Source organism: Tympanuchus pallidicinctus, unplaced genomic scaffold (genome assembly GCF_026119805.1).
Source record: "Tympanuchus pallidicinctus isolate F22 unplaced genomic scaffold, pur_lepc_1.0 scaffold17, whole genome shotgun sequence".
NCBI classification, from domain to species: Eukaryota; Metazoa; Chordata; class Aves; order Galliformes; family Phasianidae; genus Tympanuchus; species Tympanuchus pallidicinctus.
In genome coordinates, this window is record NW_026294690.1 from 15747513 (window position 1) to 15772205 (window position 24693).

General features: G+C 44.9%; 1 protein-coding gene across 14 annotated transcripts in view; it reads right to left on the bottom strand.

Moving 5' to 3' along the window:
* Positions 1 to 24693, bottom strand: part of FOXP1 (forkhead box P1) — a 341592-nt gene that overhangs the window by 131294 nt on the left and 185605 nt on the right. For all 14 annotated transcript variants that reach the window (XM_052678944.1, XM_052678948.1, XM_052678951.1 and 11 more), the window contains one exon: positions 17377 to 17558. In XM_052678944.1, the coding sequence (XP_052534904.1) occupies positions 17377 to 17547 (171 nt within the window). In that variant the 5' untranslated portion in view covers positions 17548 to 17558. The remainder of the gene's footprint in view (positions 1 to 17376; positions 17559 to 24693) is intronic.

Below are 24693 nucleotides of genomic sequence, written 5' to 3' on the forward strand. Positions count from 1 at the left end.
TATGTGGAACTGAGCAAAGTGATAAAGACAGTACAGAAAAGGGAGGAAAAGTCCAGCTGGACCCTTCTGACAGCCTCTCTACACTACGGCTGCAGCATCCCCTTTTCTGAGGCTTAACAAAAACCAGCACATTGCACAAAGCTGTTGCAAAATGCTCGCTGGCCACGCTATATCTGTTGATACTTAATGAACAACACGTTATGCCACAGAGTTTGCTAACACATTCTTAAATGCTGCACAACAAACATGAGCCCTTGCCACTCTGCCCGTGTAGATTTTTATAACAAGGGATCACGTGCTGCGTTTTTCATCACTCTGTTGTGGACAAGCACAGTAAAACCTGAGAGCACACAAATATATCTTTAATGCCACAGCTGGCTTAAGCAGCCCTGCTGTACTTTGGTTAAAATCCCAGCTACAAGAAGCTGAACGTGAACGCGTAAATGTTTAAGTCTGTCTCAAGGAGAGTTGACGCCACGCTTTTATTTTGCCAATAGCTTCTCACTTTGCTACTGCCCTACAGTTATTTTACATTATTTAATCCAAAATACCATCTTTTTGATTCTACCTTTCTTTGCATTTTAAATCTTTAATGGGAGCCTTTGGCAGTCCATGGGCACAATTATTAGATATCTGCAGAGAGAAATTGAAAAATTAATCATACTTTCCATTTTACATTTCTGGACTATACATAAAAATTATCCAGTCCTGCATTCTGTCGCCTTTCCTCCCCAACACAGTAAATACGACGCAAGGACGGGTGTATCTTCTGCTCACATCTCTCCAGCACAACACTTAGATGGAGGATGCCACGTTCTCTTTTCAAGTGCAGAATTTATTTCGGATCGTTTTTCAATTAAAAGGCATCTGCTGCTACCACTTCTGTTACGTCCCGCCCCACAATCAGAGAAAAAGTGCCCTCAACCAATCCTATTGATGGTACTGAAGTTGTTTATTACCCTTTTATGGGCTTGGGTACTTAAATTACAGTTTTTCACAACTGTATGCAAAATGGGTAACCTAATCCTTACGCAGTTTATTACAGAAACTGATACATGCATTAATCTGACCTTTGTCTAAATAGATCCCTGACCACAGGGAAAAAAATCCGAAGGCATCTATCAGCATGCGAGCAGTATCAAAACTGCTAAATCTATTAACTTTGTTTTCCTTTCACTATTATTACACTGGAAAGCAAAATCCAACTGGAAAAATTATGCCATTTGGGTTCCCTTGTCATCATGTAACAAGTATGAGAAATATATGTGCAATAGCCAAATGGCCAATAGACAAAACACCCACTCCAAGTGACGTACTGTTTTCCATACCACTCAGACAAAATCAAAACAACGGAGCTGTTGCAAACAAAAACAAAATAACATTTCCCATAAGCATTCCAGACAGAGAAAATTTACAGGAAAAGAAAGCTGGGAAGAGACCCAGAGCAAAGTGAGTGTTTGTACCTCCAGCCATAAAACCCACTGCTGCCGAGATGGTAAACAACAGGCTCGCTTTAGAAACACACCGGGCTCACAGGCCATGCACCGTCCGGCTCTGGGGTTAAAGATTGACACGGCGGGGTGGGATGCAGCACAGGAGCAGCCGAGGAGGAGCAGGATTGGGGTGGGGGGGTGGGGGAAAGCCCCACATGGAGCAGCATGGGGAAAGCAAAGGGCCGGGTCCATTGCAACAGAGCAGCACGATCTGCTTTGAGAAACAGAAAATCCTGGGTTTTTTTTTTCCTTTTTATTCCTTTAAAGTCCTTTCCACTCGACGTGCAGCCTGGTGGAATAACAACTTTAAAAAGTGGAGATGTCGCTTTTTTATAGCTGACTCACATTTATATAACTTTGTTAATGCATCTGCTCCCTGCAAGTTACAGTATCTGTGTTTAGCTGAGATACCTGGCCATAAATCGTGGCAGTGCAGTGAATATCAACAGCTGCATTTTACTGTTCCAGCCAGTCAGTTTACAGTGTCTCCATCACAGCGAATTCTTGTCAGCTGCACTCTCGCTAACACAATTCCTATGTTTTGCCTGGCAGTAAATGGACGCTCCTGCCCCAGCATCATCTAAACAACTCTGTTAACATTTGCCCCCGAGCGTCTCTCTCTTTGTCCAGTCCCTGTCTTCTAACAGATGTCATCCAAGTCTAATCAAGCATAAAATGGTCATAAATATTTCTTTCTGGTAGATTTCACATTCGCATTTCATGCAGGGACATGATATTTTTCTGCTACCTCCAGGGAGTACCTAATGCAAAAACCAGTTACTTACATTCAAGGCTCATGTTCCTTTAGTAAAATGCAGCACATGTTCGCAGTTCAAAGACATAAAAAGGCACAAGACTTTATCTTCTTTTGTTTAACTGCACCCTGCATTTTCGTGACGTGTACCGCAGCTTCCATCGAGGTACGGCACCAAGCACCCAATTCTGACCCCTCTTCTCTCCCGAGCTGTTTTGATTTCCTACTCCCCTACCCCAAGCACAGCACAAAAGAGGTGTTTTTTCCTCAGCTCTTCCATTTTACAAGCTACCTAAACAACTCACAAGATAAGAAAGGCAGTTCTCTATTTTGGTTGATTTTATGCAGATTTTTGCAGCCCACCTGATCGTGTTTTTTTTAAAGCAGTTAAATGACTCAATGGTGCAAATTCAAGGTTCATGCCTATTAACAGCTGACAGAGATAACCACAGGATAGGAGCAATTTCCAGTATTTAAACTTTGATAATTCAGTGGAAACTATTCGAGATAATTAATTCTGACTACTTATTGTTAGAATCATCAGAGAAATTATGTTTATCTTCGGTCAGTTCGGTAAATAGTTCTGTCAGAACGTGAAGCAGAACGAAGCCCGGATTATTCTCAAAGCCATATGCCTCCTTACTTCTTCCCCCGTTAGTGTGTCAAAGCAGAAAGATGACATCGCTATTTAACGTGAACCAAACAACACTTAAGCATATAGATCACAACAGCGAAGCTGCTTTTTCCTCCTCCTTCTCCACTGAGCCTAATATTTGATTACTGTTAGTCAAATCAAGCTTTCAGGCAAATAATCTCCATTTTTTAAGTTAATGAGATGTGGTCATGTCGACAACAGCTTGCAGAAACTTTTAATTCCAATTCCTGCAGGCTGTGCTGGCCTCTTTTACAGCAACCGCTGTATGAATGAGTCAAATTTGCCAAAATGGCTTATGTAGACAAGTGCACACTTTAAAGAGGCACTAATTAAAAATACCCACTGGTATCATAATTTAAATACCATGAAAATAAACTGTAAAAGTAGCTCAGCTACAATCTTATGGCTTTCCTTAGAGCTCGTTTACTTTAACTCGATGATGTTTTATTGCAGATGTACTCACAGCTAAAAACAATTTTTCGTCTTGGAGGAATTCAAGATTTTGATATAATTAAACAATTTATGTTAATATTTGTTTCACATAAGCTATTAAGCAAGCCCCCCAGAACAAGTACTAATTGAGAAAGATGGGAAGAAGTAGAGCGCTGAAGTAAGCAGCAAATTCATCCTGTTGATTTACCGCCCTATCTGCAACACCCCCCCTCATTACAGCTCTCTTTCTTGCTCTCATTCTCTGCTATACAGCTCCCAGCAGCACTGAATCCCATTAAAACACTTTCCGTGGCTGCTATTATCCACCGCTTTCCTTAAAAAGGAAGCAGAGGGAAAGGCAGAAGCAGAGGAGGAGCCTGGTATTCTGCTCGGTGCACTGCCCTGGCCACAACTTCTCCAAAATCCCCTTTGTTTGTCTGATTTTTGGCCAGGAATGCTTCGGCACAGCTGTAGCGTAACAAAAGCAGACATGAGAGCAAAGGGAAAAAAAAGTTGGTGCTGAGAGGGTTAAACCTGTTTAAGGGGTTAAATATGCAATTACCGCTGACTAAAACCAGAGAGACATATAGATAAATAGAAGAAATGAAGTCCCCAGGTTCCATTCAGAAGCCTTCATCACATTACTACCAGACAGAAAACTCTTTAAGTACCATTTTCAGATGTTAAATCATTGTTCGTGCAGCACATATTCTCACTATTCCTGGGGGAACAATATCTGAAGACAGCGTGCTAACAAATGCAATCCAGTAAACAGGCATTTTTCCTCTTGTTGTTAGTACCTTTGTGTTCCAGCTCCCAGCTCTGTCATCCATGCCTTCTCTCTGCTTTGAAGTTAAAGTACTGAATGAGCGTTGTCATCTATTATCCAGAGTGTGCATGTAGATTATAAATAAGAAATAAAAGTGACTTTCAGTACACTGCTTTTGCATTAGCAAGTTGCCTTCTCTGTTACCTCCTCTGTCCTTCATACTTTGCTACCAACATTATATTAAAAACCCGACTTGAAGTGTTTCCTGGAGAATGAGAGACACATGCTATAAAACCCGTACACAGCAGAGACAAAAGTTTTATTGAAACAAACAAGTCGAGCAGTCGCCCAGGTTCACAAGTTCAGCCTCAGAAGGCTGTTAACCCTTATCTGCAGATGTCCTTCAGCTCCCGACACACTCACTGCATCCCTGCCTTCGGCTGCTTGCACGCCTCTGAAACACGGAGCTATTAATTACACTGGAGTTTATTTACAGAAAGAGCTCTCTTCTACTACTGGTCAATTATCATTAATATTTTCCAGTGTAACCATTCTTTTTGAGGCCCAGGACAAACGCTCCCACGAGGAGCAGTGCTGACCTATTCCAACCCAACCCACCTGTACCTGGGCAGGAAACTCCTCTCCATGTGCATGCTGAGCTAAAGGCTCAAAAAGGCTTCTCCCACTGCTTCATCTCAAGGAATTTGTGACCAAAGACTGTACCTCCAGATACCATGGCAAACCCCTAAATCTTCCCTCTGCCTTCAGCTGGCCTGCAGTTGTTCACCAAGAGCCCATTCATGGCTACAGGGCTTTTACAGGAGGGACAACCGGGTTTGGAAACAGTGATGCCCAAGGACTGGTTCTTAACCGGCACACACAGCTTGAAGAACAGAAGTTCAGGAAGAAGCAGGGTGCTGGCAGTGCTGGAGGTGGTGGGCACCCACAGATCTGCAACCCTGCATGGGCACAGAGAGCTCTATCCTTGATCAGTGCGGCTGGGGCCACCAGGGCACGGGTGCAGTGCCTTCAGGTCTCACCAGACGTGCCTCTGTACAAGGGAATGGCACAAGGCTGAGCCCAGAGCCAGCTCTGCCCAGCGACCTGGGGTCACAAAGCCCCTTCAGGAGCAGTAAGCACAAACCTGGGAACCATATGCTTCTCTAAATAGCAACAGTACACTTCTCTAAACAACACCTAACATATCCCTCATTGCTTATCCACTTCAGAGGGCAGATGCCTCCTTCAGCACCTAACTTCCCCTCCCTCCTGTGCTCAGCTCCACATCTTGGCAGACATTAACTCCTGCATCCCAGCAGGATGCATTATTCCAGTGTGATGGGAACAGAGACCTGGAGAACAGAGCCCATCTGGAAGGGAGTGGGCAGGGCTGGATAGGACACACCATACAGGCATGGCACTGCCCAGGTACCAGCTCAGGACTCCTGAACACAAGGCCCATCCATGCAGCTCTTGGCCTCTGCAGATGGCAGCAGCTCTAGAGACAGGAAGAAGCCCATGGGCTCTCCTGGCTGGACGCAGGATCTGCAGGACATCTGCAGCACAGCCAGACCTGGCCAGGTGAGGAATCTGCAGGGCAGGCACAGAGGAGCTCTTGTCCCTTCATCCCTCCAGGTGTCCTGGATCATCCCTCCTTTCATCCTTTTGGATAAGCCATAATGATATAAGGAGGTTCACCCAAACATATGGGAGCCAGTCCTTTCATAAAATGCTCTGGTAAATGGTTCAAGTCCCTATAAAGACTGGGGCAACGTAGTAACAATTTTCAAGGTTGTTGCCTACCGCCCATCTCTGTAACATCGCAAAGGAAAAATGAGATGGAGAAAAACAGATGAGAAGAAGAGGCATACATCCCTCCCTCCTTTCTACCAGGAAAGAGGAAAATGCGACTGTGCTGAACAATCATTCATTAGCAGAGAGCACATCTGCCGGCAGCTCTGCCAGCCCGCAGAATCCCACTCTGCCTTCCCAGAGTTAGGGTGCAGTGGACAGACAGAGATGGCAGGTAGCAGCAATCCCCACATCTCACAAGCTCGTTTAACGCCAGCTCTACCTGCCCAGTATGAGGGGATCAGCTCCTAAAGACAAGATCAGAGAAGGTGAAAAGCTGGTCTTAGGAAGCACGAGATCAGGTACGAAAGGGATTCTTTGCTGTCAAAGCATAATTTGTCAGCTTGTGATAAACCTGAATTGCTTCATATACCAAGGATCACTAGACATTAGCTGCTTTTTATATGGCAATACGGTGCAGAGGATTCAGACGGAATATTGTTTTATGTTGACTGTGATAAAACTCTCTGTAGCTGTGATAAAGCCTGCACACGGACTTCTCATTCAAACTAATGAGTGATGTTGGTGGTGGATGCCAAGACGCTCCCAATGCTTTCCAATGGTTCCATGCAGCATGGGTAAGCCACAGCATCACCCATCTGAGGGGGCTGAATGATGATCCTGCTCCATGCATGCTTCCCAGGTGCATGAGAAAAGGCAGCTCTGCATGCCGGCAAAGCCCACCCCCAAGCAGAGGCTCTCGGATCAGGAGCAGCCGTTCGCACTGCTCAGCCATCTGACAGCCGGGGCCCGGTGGGCTCTGCGCTCAGCACAGGACTTTGCTGCTCTGTTTTCCAACATCTGTTTCAGTGCTTGTCATCTCCCTGCTTTAAACAAATGTACTGCAGATGTCTTGTCTTGTGGACGACAGAGACTTGGCACAGCCCGGAGCAGTGGCCTCTGAGTGACGGAGCCACAGTTAGAGCAGTTGTTATCGGGGGTCCTGCACAGCCTCTGCACATTAGAAGTGAACTGGGGTTTTATTTCCCCCTTCAATCCTTCTGTTTTGCCCTTCAGATTTTGAGGCTTGGTGAAGGCCAAAGCCTGGGATACAGTGATGCAGCCTAGCCCAGAAACATGTGGCTTGAGTATCCTCAGAAGATTTATCATTGACACACACAATTAAATAGAAAAGACACTCATTTGCTCATCTTCTGCTCCAAGGACAATCTGATACAAGACAGAGAGGATGGAGGGACATGATGTGAAGTAAAGACAGACAGCAGAGATCAGAGCCCAACTTGAAAACAAAAAAGAGAGACTTCTCAGACTAGGATGGTCTTCTAGAAGAACCAACAGATGAAATGTGATAGAAGCAAAGAATAAACAGAGATGGAGAACCGTGAGGGCTCTCCAGCATCTCTCTTGCAGTGCTCTTTAATAACAAAATCCAGTCAGAGCTGCCACTAGGAGCTCACTCTGTGAGCTCTCCTCACATGTAACTCGTGGAAGTTCAGCTGGGATGGGTAATACAGCTAATAAGATCCCAGCAGGCTCAGTTTTCACTAGGGTGCTTAAGTGGCCAAAGAGCTGCAAAGAGCCGCAGGAAGCCAGGTGCTGGCTGGCTGCTCCTCCTGCTGCTGGGATACTCACACCGCTGTGCGGCAGAGAGGCCATCAAAGCCAGCAGAGGCAGCACCGCGGGCTCCCGGTGACCTTGGAAGGATCCCAAACGGGAACGCAGCACGCACTTCCCTGCCCCGGGGAAAGGCACGTAGTTCTGCTCACAGCTTATGAACTGTTGACGCGCAGGCCCTACGACACAGCCTTGGTAGACCTTGGTATCTATTATTTATCGTGCCTAGCGATTGTCCTTGTAATCAATTAGGGAAAAAAGCAGGTGGTCAGCTGAAACTCTGAAAAACAGAACCTCTCTGCAAAGCAAACACCATACCTTTCAGAGCAAAGAAAATACTGTAAACAGAGCTAATCGCTGCTAAACCCTTTTAATCCAGCCCTTGCCCAAGTTAAAGGGCTGGAGCCATGCGTAAAACGCTTCTAAGAGCCCCCTCAATAACGGCAGGAATTGGTGAATCATTTCTCAAGGAAAAGAAAGTATTTTAAATTCCCTAAGCTTGCCAAGTTGTGAAAAAGGGCTCAACCCTGCCCCACCGCGCCGGGCATCCGAGCAGCTCAGCCCTAAGGGAAGCTCTGTCACACAGCACAGCCCGCTGCCAGCTGCTCTATAAAACACCTGTGGTTACAGCATCCCTGCACCTCGCGGAGCGGTACGCTCAATATTAATAGGCTCGTATTTACCGTATCTTAAAAGCTAACAATCCCATTGCCAGCGCTAATTAACAAGACAAGAAACTGAAAGGAGGCCGTGGATTATTTCTTCAATACGGATTCATGCTTAGATTCAATAAAACCCACTTTAGTGTTATAATCTTACTTTTCTTTCAAGAACACTACAGAAGGCGAGTCTGCTTTTTGTTGTTTGCTGGCTTGAAGGGTTTTTCTTTAGGACCAGCGCTAAAGATGGGGGATGCAGACCATTTTACCTGAACAAAACATTTCAGCTGCCCCCTTGGAAGTCTGGGATGACGGTTGGATCCATCCCAGCCCCAGAGCAGCCCATGATGCAGCCTGCCCCAGCCCCAAGCACGGAGTTGCCATGCATGATGCATGCACAATTCCCCACCCACACCGACCTGCCCTGCACGTACACAGTGAGCCCAATGCACGTTCGCAGTGAGAATGTTTTACTGCACCCAGTAAACAAAAATACTGCACTTACAGAACCTGTAACTGAGGGCACAGCGTCAGAGAGCAGTGCCATACCCAGCCTCCTCATCAGAAACATGTGGACTTTCCACCAAGATCCCACACGGTTGCTTTCCATACACACTTACCCACCTCTCTCTGAGTTTTCTTTAAGAGGAGCTGCATGCTGTAGGAGCAGTGTGCTATAGGAGTGGGTATGTAACACAACACAGCAACATAAAGACATACAGCAGCCACTCTCCCCAGAGCAGAGCTTCTCCTAGGATAGATCAAATCTGACCAGGCATCCCTGTAAGCAGCCACCACATAACGTCTGATGGAGACCGCTGGGACTGACTTTGACGGTCTGCGTCCTCTCACAAGAAGAACTAAACCCCGTTTCATTTCTTGTTTCTCCTGTGGGATGCTGGACCCCACAGTTTCACAACAAGCCCATTCACCTGCCCCCATGTCCATCTGACCTTTCTCCTCCAATGAATGACTTAATTATTTGGAAGCAAAAATATAAAACAATGACAGCATAGAAACATAAGTGCCCCAGCCTCATATCTGAGAGAGCAGCTCACACCCCAAAGCTGTAGGGCTGCTGCTGTGTAAGGTGCCAGCAGGTCCTGGGGGAATCCGCCCTCTGCCTTCAGAGCCCTGAGGAGCAAACAGCTACAGCCCTGCCCCACTTCTGGCATGTACCTGACCAACGACTAGAAACAAGGCTAAAAAGGATGAATGTGAGATGGTTAGCAGTGCTACTACATCATGCTATTTCTTTCATGGCTTGGCTTTCTTTGTAGCAGCGATGAAAACAAGGAAATTTTAAGGAAAACTTCTCTGAGCACATCAGCAACAATCAGATTCCTTCAGCCTCTGATCACTAATTTGAGCAGGAAGAGGTTTTTGTCCTTCCTTTCCTTAACTTCATTTCCAGGTACAGTTTGTTAAAGCCTGAAATCCCACCTGAACTTTGGCAAGACTTAAAAAAAAAAAAAAAAAAAAAAAAAAAAAAAAAAAGACCATTACACAAATATTTGGCTAAGTGTCCCACAGCAAATTGTGTAACAGCAGTTAGAAGCTGTGTTTTCAAGTATCAGCCCCAGAGGTTTTATCTGAAATAAAACTGTGATTATTTCACACTCTGGAGGCAAAGTGGGACCTCTCTTCACATCTCCAAAACTGAAACATTCCTGTTGTGCCCCTCAGTAATGACGCCTTTTGCTAGGAAAGAACAAAATCCTTCAAAAGCACGCTTATTAAATGAAATAAGGTAAGAAGGACCCAAACACACCTGCAGGAATTGGTGTAGCCTTGAAGGTCTATCAGAACAGATCACCCAAAATTAGAAATACACCCATCTGTCAGTACATGCAGCCCATCTCCAAGCATGCAAGTGTCCTCTGTGTGTCCATATGCCCAGGAATGTTGCTAGCAGTCTGTAGCAGTCCTCGATCCTTACTGTCATTAAATGTGAACCAAGGTTATGCCAGCACTCAGACACAAGGAATTATACCCACGTTGTGCATTGTGCTCCTCTGTCTGCTTGAGATGTGCCCCTGCAGAGGGCTGGGGGCCAACAGCAGCACTGCACTGCTGAGTTCTGCAGCACGCTGCTGGATGGGTTACACAGCCTGACTCCCTCCAGCCACCCCTTTACAAACCTCACACTTCCAAGAGCCCAGAAAAAAAATCTTGAAAAGAAGAAATGTGATTAAAAATAAATTGAAAAGCCCAACTTGTAATAAAGCTGGCACTTGCCCCAGGCTTCTGAAATGTCTGACACATGACACTGACTTTACAGACACTCTACAGATACGATATATAGCTTTTATAGGGAAAAAAAAGAAAGGTATATTTGCACTATTTAAAGCAGGTTAGAAATACATTTAATCTTTTGAAAATGCAGGAGCCTGGTTAACAAATGCAGGATGTAGCAACAAAACAAGCAACACTCATCCTGCTCAACTGTCATTACATAATGTCACTATTTACACTAAGCATCCCCAAATTACCTTCTGTTAGTTTTTTTCAATTAATGGGGTATTCATGCATTTCACATTTTACTTCGTATCCCGACCTTTATTTACACCATTACTGTTATAAATTACAGCCACGCTGCTGATACTCTTTGCACGTGCTGTGATACCCAATGGAGCTCCACAGGAGGAAGAACATAACACAGCAAACCGCAGCGTTTGATTCCGCTCTCATTTAAACCTATTCAAGTCAGACAAAACTCCACTGAAACCAACAGCTCTGCTAGTGGAAACCAGCACAATTCTGCTTGCATGCACTGCCAAGCAACCTCCCTGCGTGCAGCGTGTTCCTAAATAAAGTTAAATTGCTTTTAAAATATCAGCAATGCATGCAACTCTGTGTTAAAGTGCTTCACCTTAATTCTGCAAGGTATTCAGGCACATGCCTGGTTTTGCTGGCAGGAGACATAACGTGACCTTACTGAGCACTGATGCTTTTAGGCACATGCTGGTGACAAAAAGGCCAGGATGGGGAACATTTCCATGCCAATGAAAGATTTCCTTCCTCCCTCCCTCCCTAACAGGTACGCTGCCATTTTAAGCTCGCTGTACCACAGGTTTGGCTGCACTGTTTGTCAGATAACCCCTAAGTACGGAGATCAATGGAGGAGGGACAGTTTCTAATCATTTTCAAAACATCATCCTTAGAAAGAGGCTTTAATTGGTATGTGATGCCCACTGAGAGTCTCTCTCAGGTATACACGTGCTGGGGAGCAGCTTTGAAGCGTTCCTTTGTGTGGTTTCCCCAAACAGAACTCCTGAATGGGTAACTTTTTTGCTTACGAGTAAGCATAAGCAAACAGAAGGGCAGAGAGCACACCTACAAAAACAGCTGGAAACAAACACGCCGTTGCTGAATTTTCACAGGAGATGCGAGGTTAAAAAACAAACCTGCAAACATATTTCAGCAGTTACAGCTCTTCAAAGAGCCCACATAAACCCAAGTGATTACTGCGCGATTTTCAGTTACCTCCAAAAGTAAAAGCAGCTACTGTAAAAATAAACAAAGAAGTACAGAAATAGACATCCGCAGTCTAAAGAGGACTCCTGCATTTGGCTGTGCACACAATCCAGGTGACTACATGCCTAATGGCCCAGCTTCTGCACGTACATGCTTGTACATGAGACTGCAGAGCTCGGGGTGCCAATGTCAAGGTGCTTTGAGGACTCAGTTAGGCAGTTATTTATCAAAGACCTCAGAAGCGAAATAAAAAATACAACGAGGCAAGAAAAAAAACCCTCAGTGATTGCAACGAAGCGGTAGTTCCCACTTTTCCCTTTCACGCCTGGAGAAAATGTAAGGCTTGTTGATGTCAATAAGAACTTACAACAAAGGCGAAAGTAATTGCGAGGATGGAGGATGCTGCAAGAATGTTCTCAGCATGGGTCATTGACAAGAGAACTAAAAATTGAATTATTAAGGAAAAAAAAAAATCACTGATTCTAAAATCCAGGCAAGGTAGCCAGCCTATGTTAAAACTTATTTAATTTTTCCAGCGCTGCTCTGCTCCTAAGCTCTCAGAGCCACAGCTTTTCCATTGAAAAGCAAAAGACATTTTACGCACAATTTTCCCTCTACTAGAAAGAGGTATATTGTGCCCTTCAGTGAACATAAAATTGATATTATCATCTCTTAGTTTATATCTCACTACTTAACCTTCAGATTAAAAGTTATTAGATTTGAATGACTAAAAAGACATCATGTCACCTTCCATTCAATGATGGGAGATCGGAGAACTTGAAGGAAAAGTCTGAATGATAAAAGCACGAAGTTACCAGGAGCATGAAGTTGGTTTTCACATTCTCTGATACAAGAGCAGAGCCATACAAATGCAGCAATCTTTTCATGATGTAACCATCAATTACCACCGTGCTGCAATGCAAAATCAGACACCTTCCCAACAGCCTGCATGCAGTTTAAACTACGCTCCCCAATGGCTCTTTCAATAGCAACAGCAGTTTAACAATTAGGCTTTATGTCTCTTTGGTCAAAATGACTCAACATGGACGCTCCCTTAAAGTCTAACAAACAAATTTGGTCCAACCCAGTTATGTCAATACGAAACAAAGGCTTTATCTAGGATCTGGTTTAGAGTTTTGTTCGGAGGAGATAAGTCCACACCATGATCAATGGGACCATAAAACTCCTGATGCAGTTTGTAACCTCTCCTCAAGGGAGAAAAAAGATGAAACTCAGCAGCCTATTTAAAAAAATACCATTGCATTCATTACTTTAATTTACACCGTGATACAGTCAGAATTCTTTCTAGTCTAATTGTCTCTTTGATCTCTCGACAATACACCGAGCCCTCCACTTCACATACATTCTCCTCACCTTTGGACATGAGCAAAATCTGAAGAAGCCATATATTCCCTCTGAGGTTTGCTCTCCTCAGTCTAACACTTCTCATCTCAACTGTTCTAGAAACAACTGCAGCTAAAGAGCCAAGCTGTGCCATCTTCATGTGATGCCACCAACGCTGCAAGGACAGTCGGTGTGACCGACGGCGAAGAAAGCATTGGCTTGGGCACAGATACCAGAACCCAGTCCTGTACATAAACAAAACTGCTTTTCTCATTTGTATGGAATAGAAGAGTGAAAAATACAAACTAGGATGCACTGAAAATTATATACAACAACTTTTTTTTTGTGGATACATGCAAAATTGGTATTTACTCTCCAGAAAGTACAAAACGACACTTCATAACGAGTGTAGTTCAGCTCATAGGTAAAAGTGAAGGCAAGAAACTTCCCTACAGTTCTTTATATAAACTTCCTCCTCGTTTCTCCATGCACCAGTTGCATCCATACTGTTGTTCCGGTTTGTCATAAACGCAGTCACCTCGTAACCCCTCTTATCAAGCCATCTATGCACTACCTAAGAGTACACTACACTTCATCAGACAAGCTATAGGTTCACATTCTACAAACATTCCAATTCTGCCTGCTCAGCGCAGGTTGTCAATAAACGCAAGCAATTGCAAAACAGCAATGTGTGTTTTTTTCCTTAAGCGAACACTGATACGAGCCTGCCAGTTCTGCAAAATAAACTCTTTGCAATCTCTGTAGCTAATCTGCCAACAAATTACTATTAAAGTCATCCCTCCTATAAATTCAAAAGCATTCTGAGTTAGACAAAAGATCCCACGTTAATACACTCGGGGGGGCAGGACTTGAAGGTACAGTAGCAAGGTGGATCTCGCTATTGATGGAGGGAGGTTTGTATTCCTGCAGCACAGCACTTGGTGTCTTGCTGCTGCCTATCAGCATTCAACTTCATAATCATTCTCTTTGTTCAATTCGTATTATTCTTTCTCTACTAACAACATGAAGAACACTTTAATGAACAGTCCCAAGGATGAAAATACATCATAATAAATAATATTTATTTTATAAGCTGAAAAAACCTGACTAGAACTGAAGCATCAAGCCTTCTATTTCTGCAGACATCAGAAACCACTGAAGCGGCTAAAGCTGTGATCATCTATGTTAACAGGCAGTCTGTCCCCACGACTTTATTTCTTGCTCCCTGGTAACCAAGCTGCCCCATCACTACACGCGTCCTGCCCCAGCCTCCCTGGCTCAGCCTGACCTGCAGCTCGTTTCTGCTCTGGCACCCGCTTTGCACCACGCACGTGTTCGGAAGGGTGCCCAGGAGTCACCAGAGATGCTGCCAGATGTACCTGCTGCCCTGCTCCCAGGCTTTCAGCCCCTCACTTCTGGCCCCGTGGGCACCTTGGAAGCAAGTTCATGAGCACTGCTGCCTGACTTCAAGCCAATCACCCGCTTCTGTGTCCTCAGAAAGTCTGATGACCCAGAGGACCTTCAGGACTATGCCAGGTGTTACAGGAGCCCACAAAAACCCTGCCCATTCCACTCAACTCTGCCATAAGCCATCCATTTCTGTACAGGGCCAATCTCCTGTGGAGCCAGCAGTGACAGGAAGGCAATTCCTCCCACCCCAGCAGGTGCCAAAATCCCACATGAAAGTTTGCCTTCCCTCTTAGGTGAGGCCTGGGGTTGATTTTTCCCACACATATCTACATTCTTATACACTTCTTCCATAGGTGGTCCCAAAGGAGCCACCTGTACTGCTTTTGCTGTTTGGAAAGTATCTTGCTTCATGATTACAAAGAGAAACATCAGTGTGAGTTGTACGTCTCCGTTTTAGAAGACTGCTAACACCAAAATAATTTTGCACCACTCCACCTCCTTGTACCCAGAGATGACACGGAAAGCAAAACTTGCCCTATGAGCCCTCATGCACTTGCCACAAGAGAGCTCGCAGCACACGTCACTCCTTCAGACACAGGAACATCTGCAGTGCTCCAGTTTTCCATGATAAAATATTTACAAGTTTGTAGACCCATTAAAGCATCCTAAAAAATGTGAAGCATTTCTGTTTTCCTTTCTCATCGTAACAAAGCTATTAGTTCTCATAAATTCATAAATTTAACAAAAAATGTGAACCAGAACTCGGTGCAGATGCTTTGCAGGAGCAGCTGTACGCGCTGCACCGCTCAGCCCTGCTCAGAACCACCCTGAGCAGCACAGCCCAAAGGAGCGCCGCTGATTTTTGTTCAGACAAAACAAGTGCCAGGTGGCAAAAAGAAAAGATTTGAATGAAATGCTCTTAAGAAATAGCTGTTTAATTCAGAACTCATTCATTTGTATTGAAGAAGCGTTCTGTAGAACGCATTCTGTTAAGTGACCTGAGAGCATATGTTGTATATGGAGAAACATCTAAACATTATGCTCCGTGTTGCATGTGTATCTGTAAATGCTTGCATTAGCTGTCTGAAAACAACGGGTTTTTCTTCTTTTCATATTTAAAAATATTTCACAAACATAAAGATTGATATTTTTGTGCTAGCTCCGATTACTCTTTTGTTATCAGATCTTTCTGAGTAAGCGTTCCAAACTTTGCAATCGACTTGCTCTGCAAAGATAAACTAAAAAACTGGAAAGTTACCCATCAGAACCAACTACCAGCAAGATCCAATCACAAAACATAAAGGTCTTTTAAGCACCTGAGAACTGAGAGCTGATGGAACGCAGTCAATGGGCTGGCAGAGATGAGCAACCAGGAGCTGGGGCCGCAGAGCCACAGCAGAGCAGCTCTGGCTGTGCCCAGCAGCACTCACTGATCCTGCCGCTCTGTCACTGCTCGCAAAGGCGGCCAGCGGCCAACACAGTCTCTGCACGTGGTTCTGGTGCTATGGTGAGGATTAGGAACGGGGAGCATAAGAGGAACAGCACAGGTCTGCATGTTCTGGTCTGCAGTGTGCACACATACGTGTGTGTTTGTGTCCTCTGTGCCTCACTGTGCACGGAGCGGGCAAGCGGCAGCACTGGAAAATTCCATCATGCCCCTATGGAAAGGCAGTGTAATTAACTCATTTTGATATCAAGCCTTTTTAAGAAGAGACCTTTGCATTGAACATATTTTACTGTTCGAATCCTCTTCTACTGTCCTATATTAATCAAAGCTGTAACCCCTGTTGTCTTTGCACTACGAATCAGAATGTGCCCCTGGCGAAGAATGAGGGAAAAGTCAACAGGAATTAAGTTTCAGTGCAACTGTTTACTCAACTGTGGCCTGCAGTTATTGAAATTTTATCCGTGGTTTTGTGTGACTACTGCAGTAATGAATTCAGCATGGCTGTGATTTTCTCACTGATGGTATTCTCACTTCAAGTAAAAACCTGTACGATGAAAATAACTGAAACAACCAAAGTCTGTGCTTTTAGTGTCATCTGTTTTCCTGACTCGTTTAATTACGGCAGCTTTCTGTCTTAGGCTGGCAAACCAGGTCCCCTGCTCCTCTACAAGCCTCCAGTTTGCTTTGTTTTTGAGTGCAGGTTTTTCTTCTCCTCAACAACCAGCTAAAAAGATCACAGTACGCTTAGGGGAGCCTTAACCAGCTGCCAATCGCTTATTTAAAAGGTTTTAAGAATGCTTATTGCATTAGAGAAAGTGAGGGTTAGGCTAAGTGTATTCACGGTGGCTCCACAGCCGCCTTTGTTCCCAAACACATTAATGACACGTGCCCAGCTCTTCAGCGTAAAATTTCCTGAGAGGGTTGCGAAATTTTATCAAGAAAAAAGACAAAATGTATTATAGGGATAATTCATACCGGTGAACATGGTCACTTCCCAGAAAATACACTGATCAAAATACAAAGGGAAAGCCCTGACACATAATTCTGTTGCTTCTTGTGAACTGAAAGGAGCACTGACGCACGGGGTGTTTATTTATTTACCCCAGAGTTCTGCCACAGCAGATACCTCCACGGCCTTTCTCTCTAATAGAAAACATTCTGTTGATAGAGGTTGCTAGGTTATATTAAAAATTGTTGCAAAAACAAAACTTAACGTTAGCGTGTTTTCCACCCAGTGACACACTTGGGAAACCAGTTATTTGCACACAGTGGCTCACCCGACTGCTGGCACCAGGCTCAGCACACTCAGAAGTCCAAAAGAACCCCAAGAAGAGAAGTCTAACGTTCCCCTGTACACAGCGACCGCAATCCTCTACAGACAAAAATGTACAGAATGTGGCAGGCAGGTCCTGAAAGCATCCTTTGATTGGCAAATACAAAGGGGTTGGAAGACGTTAATGCTTCGTGTTTTTTTCTGTCAGAAGGAAAATTGTAATACGTCTTACAGTACCTGCTGTTGCTGAAGATGTGTTAAATCTGCAGCCCCAATTTCAACTGAAGGTGTCTCGCCGTTTGATCTCACCTCCCGCAGGCTGCACTCTAGTAAGTGGTTGCCACCGCTCGCTCCATTCTGAATGGCTGAACCGTTACTTTTTGTCTCAGTCCCAGATTCTTGCATCATGACTCAAAAACCTGAAATAATTTAGGGGAGGGGAAAAAAAAAGCAGCTGTTAAAACAGTTGCTGTATATAAGGAGACATGCCCTGTTTTAAATCCTGCCAAAACTGTAAACATTTGTCATTTCCCTTCATACGATTTATCTTTCATTAATGGTTCATGCTACTAGTTTATGTTTATTTATCTGTTGGTACAGCTATAATTTTAGTAAGTAAGTTCAGTTCTAAATATAGTATTATTTGCTCAACATCTTTTTCCCCTTGGAGAAAAAAAAAATTTCAAACGAACACACAGAATCCACAATTAAACTTCTCTAGTTCCATCTGGATGATCTCCTTTGCAACGGTGAGTCATCCCTTGCAACATGTGATGGACAACATCAAGAACCTGATACACAGTGTGCAGGGGCAGGTGAGGGAAGCAGTGCTCAGCACTTCAGTTTTCATCCCCAACTTTTATTCCTATCAAGCAATTTTGACTGAATCTGGGATGTTCTGGAGCAAACTGCTTCAGCTGCTCATAGTCTTTTGGGCAATTATCTTGGATTGGGTTTGACTTTAGAGGCACTATGGCAATACAGAGAAGAGGCTTCAGATTTACTTGCAGCAAGCTGTGTCTTTGACTAAATACCACTGTGGTAGTTATTGTCACGCAGCAGCACGCTGCCCTCAGCTCTTGGTGGACAAGATCTCCCAGCAAAGAGGAGGAGGAGGATTTGGAGCAGGACTGCCCAACTGCTTACCCTGGGTCTCTCGGGATTCGCGCATGTTTCTGTGAATTAACTGGCAGGACTCGAGCACAACAAGACCCCAAGCAAAGCATGTATGCCAATTTCCAGCTGCAAACTGCTATCTTTGAGAAGTCTGATGAGTTGTTTTATGGGCATTTCCACCTGCTGGGCCCTAAGTTACAGGATTTAAATGTAATCGGCATGCTTCCTCCAGCCCAGCCCTCCCTCTGTCCATGCTCTGCCTCTTCAAGAGGAAGAACAAATATCCCTTCTGACACACAAGGGAAAATAAAAATCCAAAAGGGAGAGAGAAAACAATGCATTTCTAATGGAAAAGTACCAGGAGAAATCACTTTCCCAGGAAGTTCACAGGAGCACTGGCTGGGGACAAGGACTCCTTCCATCATCACTTCCTCAGCAGTCATGACCATTAACCAGAGATGAATCAAGAAGGAATTCACGCAACTCCTTTCCTTCCATCTGAATTTGGGGTCAAGGCTCAAGACACAAAGTGGAGTATTTCACTCCCTTACCCCAGTACGAGAAGGACCAGTAAGACTGCATTAGGTGAAACCCAGAGGCTCATTTTCATGGGGATGGCACCATCATGCATTGCTCCGAGGCAGAGCACCTGGCTGAGCACGAACACATAAAGAAAGGGCTGCAGGGCCTCCAGCAGATACCACCATGGAAAGAGATGTTAAAAGCAGTACGTTCAAACAGTAAAAAAAAAAAGGACTTTTCATTCCCAAACTCTTCTGATGCAACAGATTGACTGGAGGCAAGAACCTGGACAAACTACTACGGAGGGGAGGGGAAAGTGCCGACCAAAGCTTGGAGATGCTTTGACAGCAGAAGAGCAATGCACTGCACCACGGAGCAGATCCATCATTGCCCAACCACTATTTGTTGGCTTGCTCTTCTGAGCAAAATATCCCCACGTCACAGAAAATAATTCACAAAGAAACTGATCAAAAAACTATTTATTGCCTTGAGGACTGCAGAATGCTCCTGGAAAGAAACAACAGTAGCAGTTGCTACAATTTTTCCACCCTACAGGACTGAGAGAAGGATGGATTATTTCTAGGATACGGCAACAAGAAGATCACTGAGCTCCTGAAAGCTTCCTCCAGGACAGACTTCAGGCTCCCTCCTGCACCCCGAGTCCCACAGGCAGTGCCCACCTGAGCAGCCGTGCCACCCAGCATTCCCAGCAGCACTGCCAGCACTGCTAGGAACGGAGGGTGCAAAGCAAGCTCTAGGACATTGAAAAGAAAACTGGGGTGACTTGCACTCTGAGGCTCTTTTCACTCAAAAAAGCTAGTTTGAAAGCAGAAGTGAACATCTCTGAGCGAATTTTTACTTAAGGATGCCCATTTACAGTCAGTTGTCTTCAGTATGCCTTCAATTGGACACCAATACAAACCAAATCTACTCTGCTGAAATGCCCTCCATGGAAAACAGGGTTTTCAAGGGTGTAAAGATAAAGCTGTTTATTTCTTCACCGTAGTCAAATGCGAGCTGACATAAATAATCACGGTTTGGTTTGATCATTAAGCGTCATGTCATGAAAATCAACCTGCGAGAGCTTTCTGCAAGAATGATTACTATTTGTGTGTTTGAGCACACCTAAATGAGCGGAGGTGACGGCGCGCCGAGGATGGCTGAGATAATTGTCTCACTGCAGCACAGAGGAGCAGGCCTTGCAGAAGCCTATTAGTGAGGTCTGTCATTCAAAATCGCCAAAGAGAAAAGCAAATCAAGGTTGACTTCATGCGACACGATTACGCTCTGTGGCAACTGAGGGGAAGCTCTGTCCCTAGTGCCACTGCGACTCTGGCCTGAGCACAGCCCAAAGTGAGCAGAATGGTACCAAAGAAGCCGTTATGCGTAATGATTTCCTATAGGAAATACTGTACTGCGCAAAAGCTTCCACGACACACAAGATATTCCGACTTAAAACTGAACAGCAAAGGAACACATCTGTCTGGTGCATTCCACAAAGCAGAATGACTCTCGTATCAATTCTGCGAAGATAAATGCATTTTAACAGCTAAAAATAGACGGGCTCTTATCAACACGAGTATCTTTTTTTCAATAGAAATCTACACTATTTCACACCAGGGGTGGAATGACTCTTCAGATCGTAAAGGTGACACAAGATGCTTCTCCCCTGCTCAGGGTCCAATGCTAAGCTGCAGTATAAACAACAACAAACTTCCTGTAAAATTTAATCCTGAAATCCAAGGGCTGGTATCAAACAAACTGCTCTTCTATCACTTAATGTCAGCTTCATTTAAAAATATCACAACAGAGATCGATTTTTTCAAGATTCTGGTCTTAAGCTGCACAAAACCTTTTCCAGTATTGATGCAGAGCCAAAGCCAAAGCCACAGGGGTTTGGCCTGTCTCTGTTTAATACCTTATACTCAAGGCAATGGGGCAAAACTTCGGTGGAGAGGAACCAAAGCGTGGCACGCTATCAACAGCAGGACAACAGCAGCCATCTCCCAGATGATTTGGAGACAGCTGATTTTTCTGAGGGCACAGTCAGAACTGAGAAGAGCACAGGTCAGATGTGAACTTTGGCTGACTGAAAATGATCTTCCTGAGGATTCCGGTGTCGGTGTTTGGGGTCAAAAGACAGAACCTGAAGGAGTCCTAATTTTAAAAATGCTCTGTGCTAACGCTAATAATCCATTTTTTAAAAAGTCTTTAACATCACGAAGACCAGATGCTGCAGATACACATCCCTTAGCACCACTGGGCTGTTCAGACGAGCAAGGTTAAGCACGGAGATCAGCAGGCAGGGCAATGAAGTGTGCAATTCCTGCAATTCTGCTACCAGCACACTTTCTAAAGACCAGGCAGCATTGTTTAACGTCAGCAGGAGGGAGGATTTATCGAGTGACGCACCCGTCAGAGCCCCTGCAAGTCTGAAAGGCTGAAGGACAGAAACTCAGCTGTGTTTGGATGCCATCCCATACTATGAGGCATCTGGTGAGATACTTTCAAGACTCCTCAATAAGCAAAAAGCACCAATGGACACCTTTAAGAATCTCATCACCATTGAAACGCTACCCCTTGGGACCAGGGACATCCTGCTTTAAATACGCTTCCAGACCCAGCCTGGGCTACGTTCAGATGATGATTTTGTTTTGGCTATTGGCATTTAGAGGTTCATCTAAATACACACAGAATCTCAGAAACATTAAGGCTGGCAACGACTGCTAAGGTCATCCAGTTCAACTGCCGTAAGTACTGCACCTACACTTTCCTTAAACACCTCCAGGGACAGGGACTCCGCCACCACTGGGCAGTCAGTTCCAGTATCTGACTGCTTTGGAGAAGAAATTCTTCCTAATATCCAACCTGAATCTCCTCTAGCACAACTTGAGGCCATTCCCTCTGGTCCTATAGCTGGTTACCTGGGTGAAGAGGCTGGCCCCCATCTCATCAACCTCCTATCTGCACACAGAGTTCATCCAGCATTTCTGTCCCCTGGGAACAATGCTAGAACAAAAACGTTGTCATAACACATCCCCTCTTTGTCACATTTGTGAAAGATTTTATGCTAACAAAAAGTTCAGTCTTTATTCCAGGGCAGTTAATTAAGGTTGACCAAGTCAGGCAGAAGTAAATTAACTTGGCTGATCAATTATTTATATGAAGCAGAATAAATGCCCTTAAAGAACTTGGCCCAGCCATAAAAGCATGTGTAAATTAAGCTAAACAGAGATTTATAAAACATATTTCTACTTGTATGGAATAGTCAGTGGTAAAATCAGCTTTAAGTAAGTGATCAAATGACAAGATCTAGTCCTAAATCTCTAGCAGGCTCACTACCATACAGGCATCATTAATAAGGGAAAATTTTAGCTATTTGTTGCAAGCAGTTGCCCCAAGCAAGCTTAGGACTAACTTCTGAGCGCTCCTCTGTCAAACTACAAAAACAGAACAGTGCTTGGAAGCACTTCACAGCAATGCAACGCTACAAAGGCAGGATTTCGCCTCTTGAAAACTAACGTGCTGCAGAGCACAAACAGCAAGGCAATACGAGAGCAGGAGCAAAGCTGCTTCTTACCAATTGCACCGGTACAGAAGAAGCACAAAGGCAGCCTGGTGCTCCCAACAGCACCATCAGCAATGGGGATTACGACGGCTTTCTGGGACATCGCTGATGGACCCTTTCAGGCCCGGTATCCCTGGGGCAAGCACCACAGGCTCCAGGTCCCACCAGCAGCACTGCTGAGCTTCTCCAGGAACGTGCTTTCCGTGGTGAAGCTGAACCCCCCACACTGGTGCCCCGATGGCTGCTAGGTCAGCAAAGCAGCCAGCAGCACCATCCCACCAGCCATGGGCTCAGTACAACAGCGTTCACGTGTGGACACTGAAAGCCTTGTGTAAGATATGGCTTTGATCTTCCGTGGGGAAAGGCGTACAGATGTTCGGCTGCTCATTTACTAAATTAAAGCATGTCACAATTAGCTGTGAATCAGCCAGCTTCACACGAGCCACTCAAGGGCTGCCACCACAATGAGCGCAGGAGCAGGATAGGGAGCTCGAGCTGCCCAGGTGGGCCCTGGTTTAGTGGGCAATGCTGGTTCCCGGTGACACCTCCAGGGCCGTGTTTGAAGCTGGCACCCCGACTCGTGGCATGACTTCACTCCAGTGCTCACCTCAAGCTCACCAGCTCCTCAGCTCACAAACCCAGAGCTCCTCACTGCAGCTGGGTGAGCAGCCATCGTGCTTAGGAGTTTTCAGTAGCCATCATTTCTCCTGCTGACAGGGCGTATGTTTTTAGGTATAATTATGTACTAAGTAACTACAGATACTTTTATAGGGTACCTCTGGACGAAACTCCATTGAAGGCCGCTCACCTATGCGCTACTGGTGCCTGCTGAGCTGAGCAGGGGCAAGAGAAAGGAGACCTGGCTGCAAAGGGCAAGCAGGGGTGGTTGTAAGAAGCAAAATAATGAGGCATGAAGCGAGTCAGGCTGCTGTCCTGCAAAGCCATGCTGAGTCACGGCCAACCACGGTGCTCCTCAGAGAGGCAAATCAGGAGCGAGGGAAGAGCGCAGGCATCCGGGAAGTGAGGAAGGAGGGAACAAAGAGATGGAGACAAGGGGAAATCCTTTGATATTTCCTCAGCTTAAAGAGGTAATTCAGTGCATTAAAATGGATCCTTGAAATTTCAAAGGATAAAACTCACACAACAAAGATTGTCAAGAGTGCTATTTTCTAGGATTAGAACAAAAATGTATTGGGATTTGCTATATGATCTTACATGGCTGAGCAGGACTGTGTACTTGCTGTTATGCAAGCATCGTCTTCCGATACAGAATTTTCATAATTATAACAGAAAGGCGTAAATTTTCTAATGCATGGCAGTTCAAAAAGTAATCAAGAGAATGAGCCTGAGGGCTATTTTAATGTATGCAAAGCTAGTGACCCACAGTAAATGGGAGGTAGGCTTCAATGAATGCAAAGTAATGCACACATACTAAAGACCTGGTCTGATGAGGGACGGCTAAAATTAACACCCAATTAATTTCCGAATTGACAAACAAATGAAACCCATAAATCTACTTTCTCATTAATTTTCTTGTGGTATAATTTAAAGCAGTAATATGAGGGCAAAAACTGAGCATTATCCATCATAAATATCAAAAAAGATAGCACTGTAACACCATAAATTATGCATATTACCTGTTGTTAAAAATGATTAATGTATTATCAACTTTATCGTGCACTGTATATGTCTAGACATATCTAAAACCTGGAATTCCATTTAGCACTTTGGAAAAGGGTGCAGAACAAACGAGGTTATCCACAGCGCATCCTCAGCTTTGCGTCCATCTGCGCCCCGGGAAGGGACACAACTCACACCCTGGGCACTGGGAGGACACGGCTGTCTCCCTCCTGGGTCAGAGGGAAGCTGCATTTCCAACGAGCTCAGCACCAAGCAGGGCTGATGCCCACCTCCAGCAGCCACCTCCATCTGCCCACCTGCAGGCAGCCACAACTTTGGGGCTGTTAACTGCGCACAACACCTCTTCGCACCGTTGGTGTGTAGGGCGCACAGACTGGGCTGTTTTAGGGCCACAGGAACCCGAAATCCTTTGCAGGCAGCTCAGGAACAGGCTGACTGATGTCCCTGGCACTCTGCAAGAGCTGGAATTTAAGGCAGCTGTGGCTGGGCAAATGCAAGAAGCACCAGGAGCCTAAACCCAGTTGTACCACACTGCCTTACTGTGAAATCACAGTCAAGCAACCATCAAGAAGCCGTCACTGCAGGGACTCCTAAGGAAAGCAGTTCTGCTGAGGATGCTGCTGACCACGAACAGTGAGAATGGAGAACAAGCAAAGAAAACTCGCTGAAATGGGCATTAAAAGCTTGCCAGTTGCTCATTTCAGAAA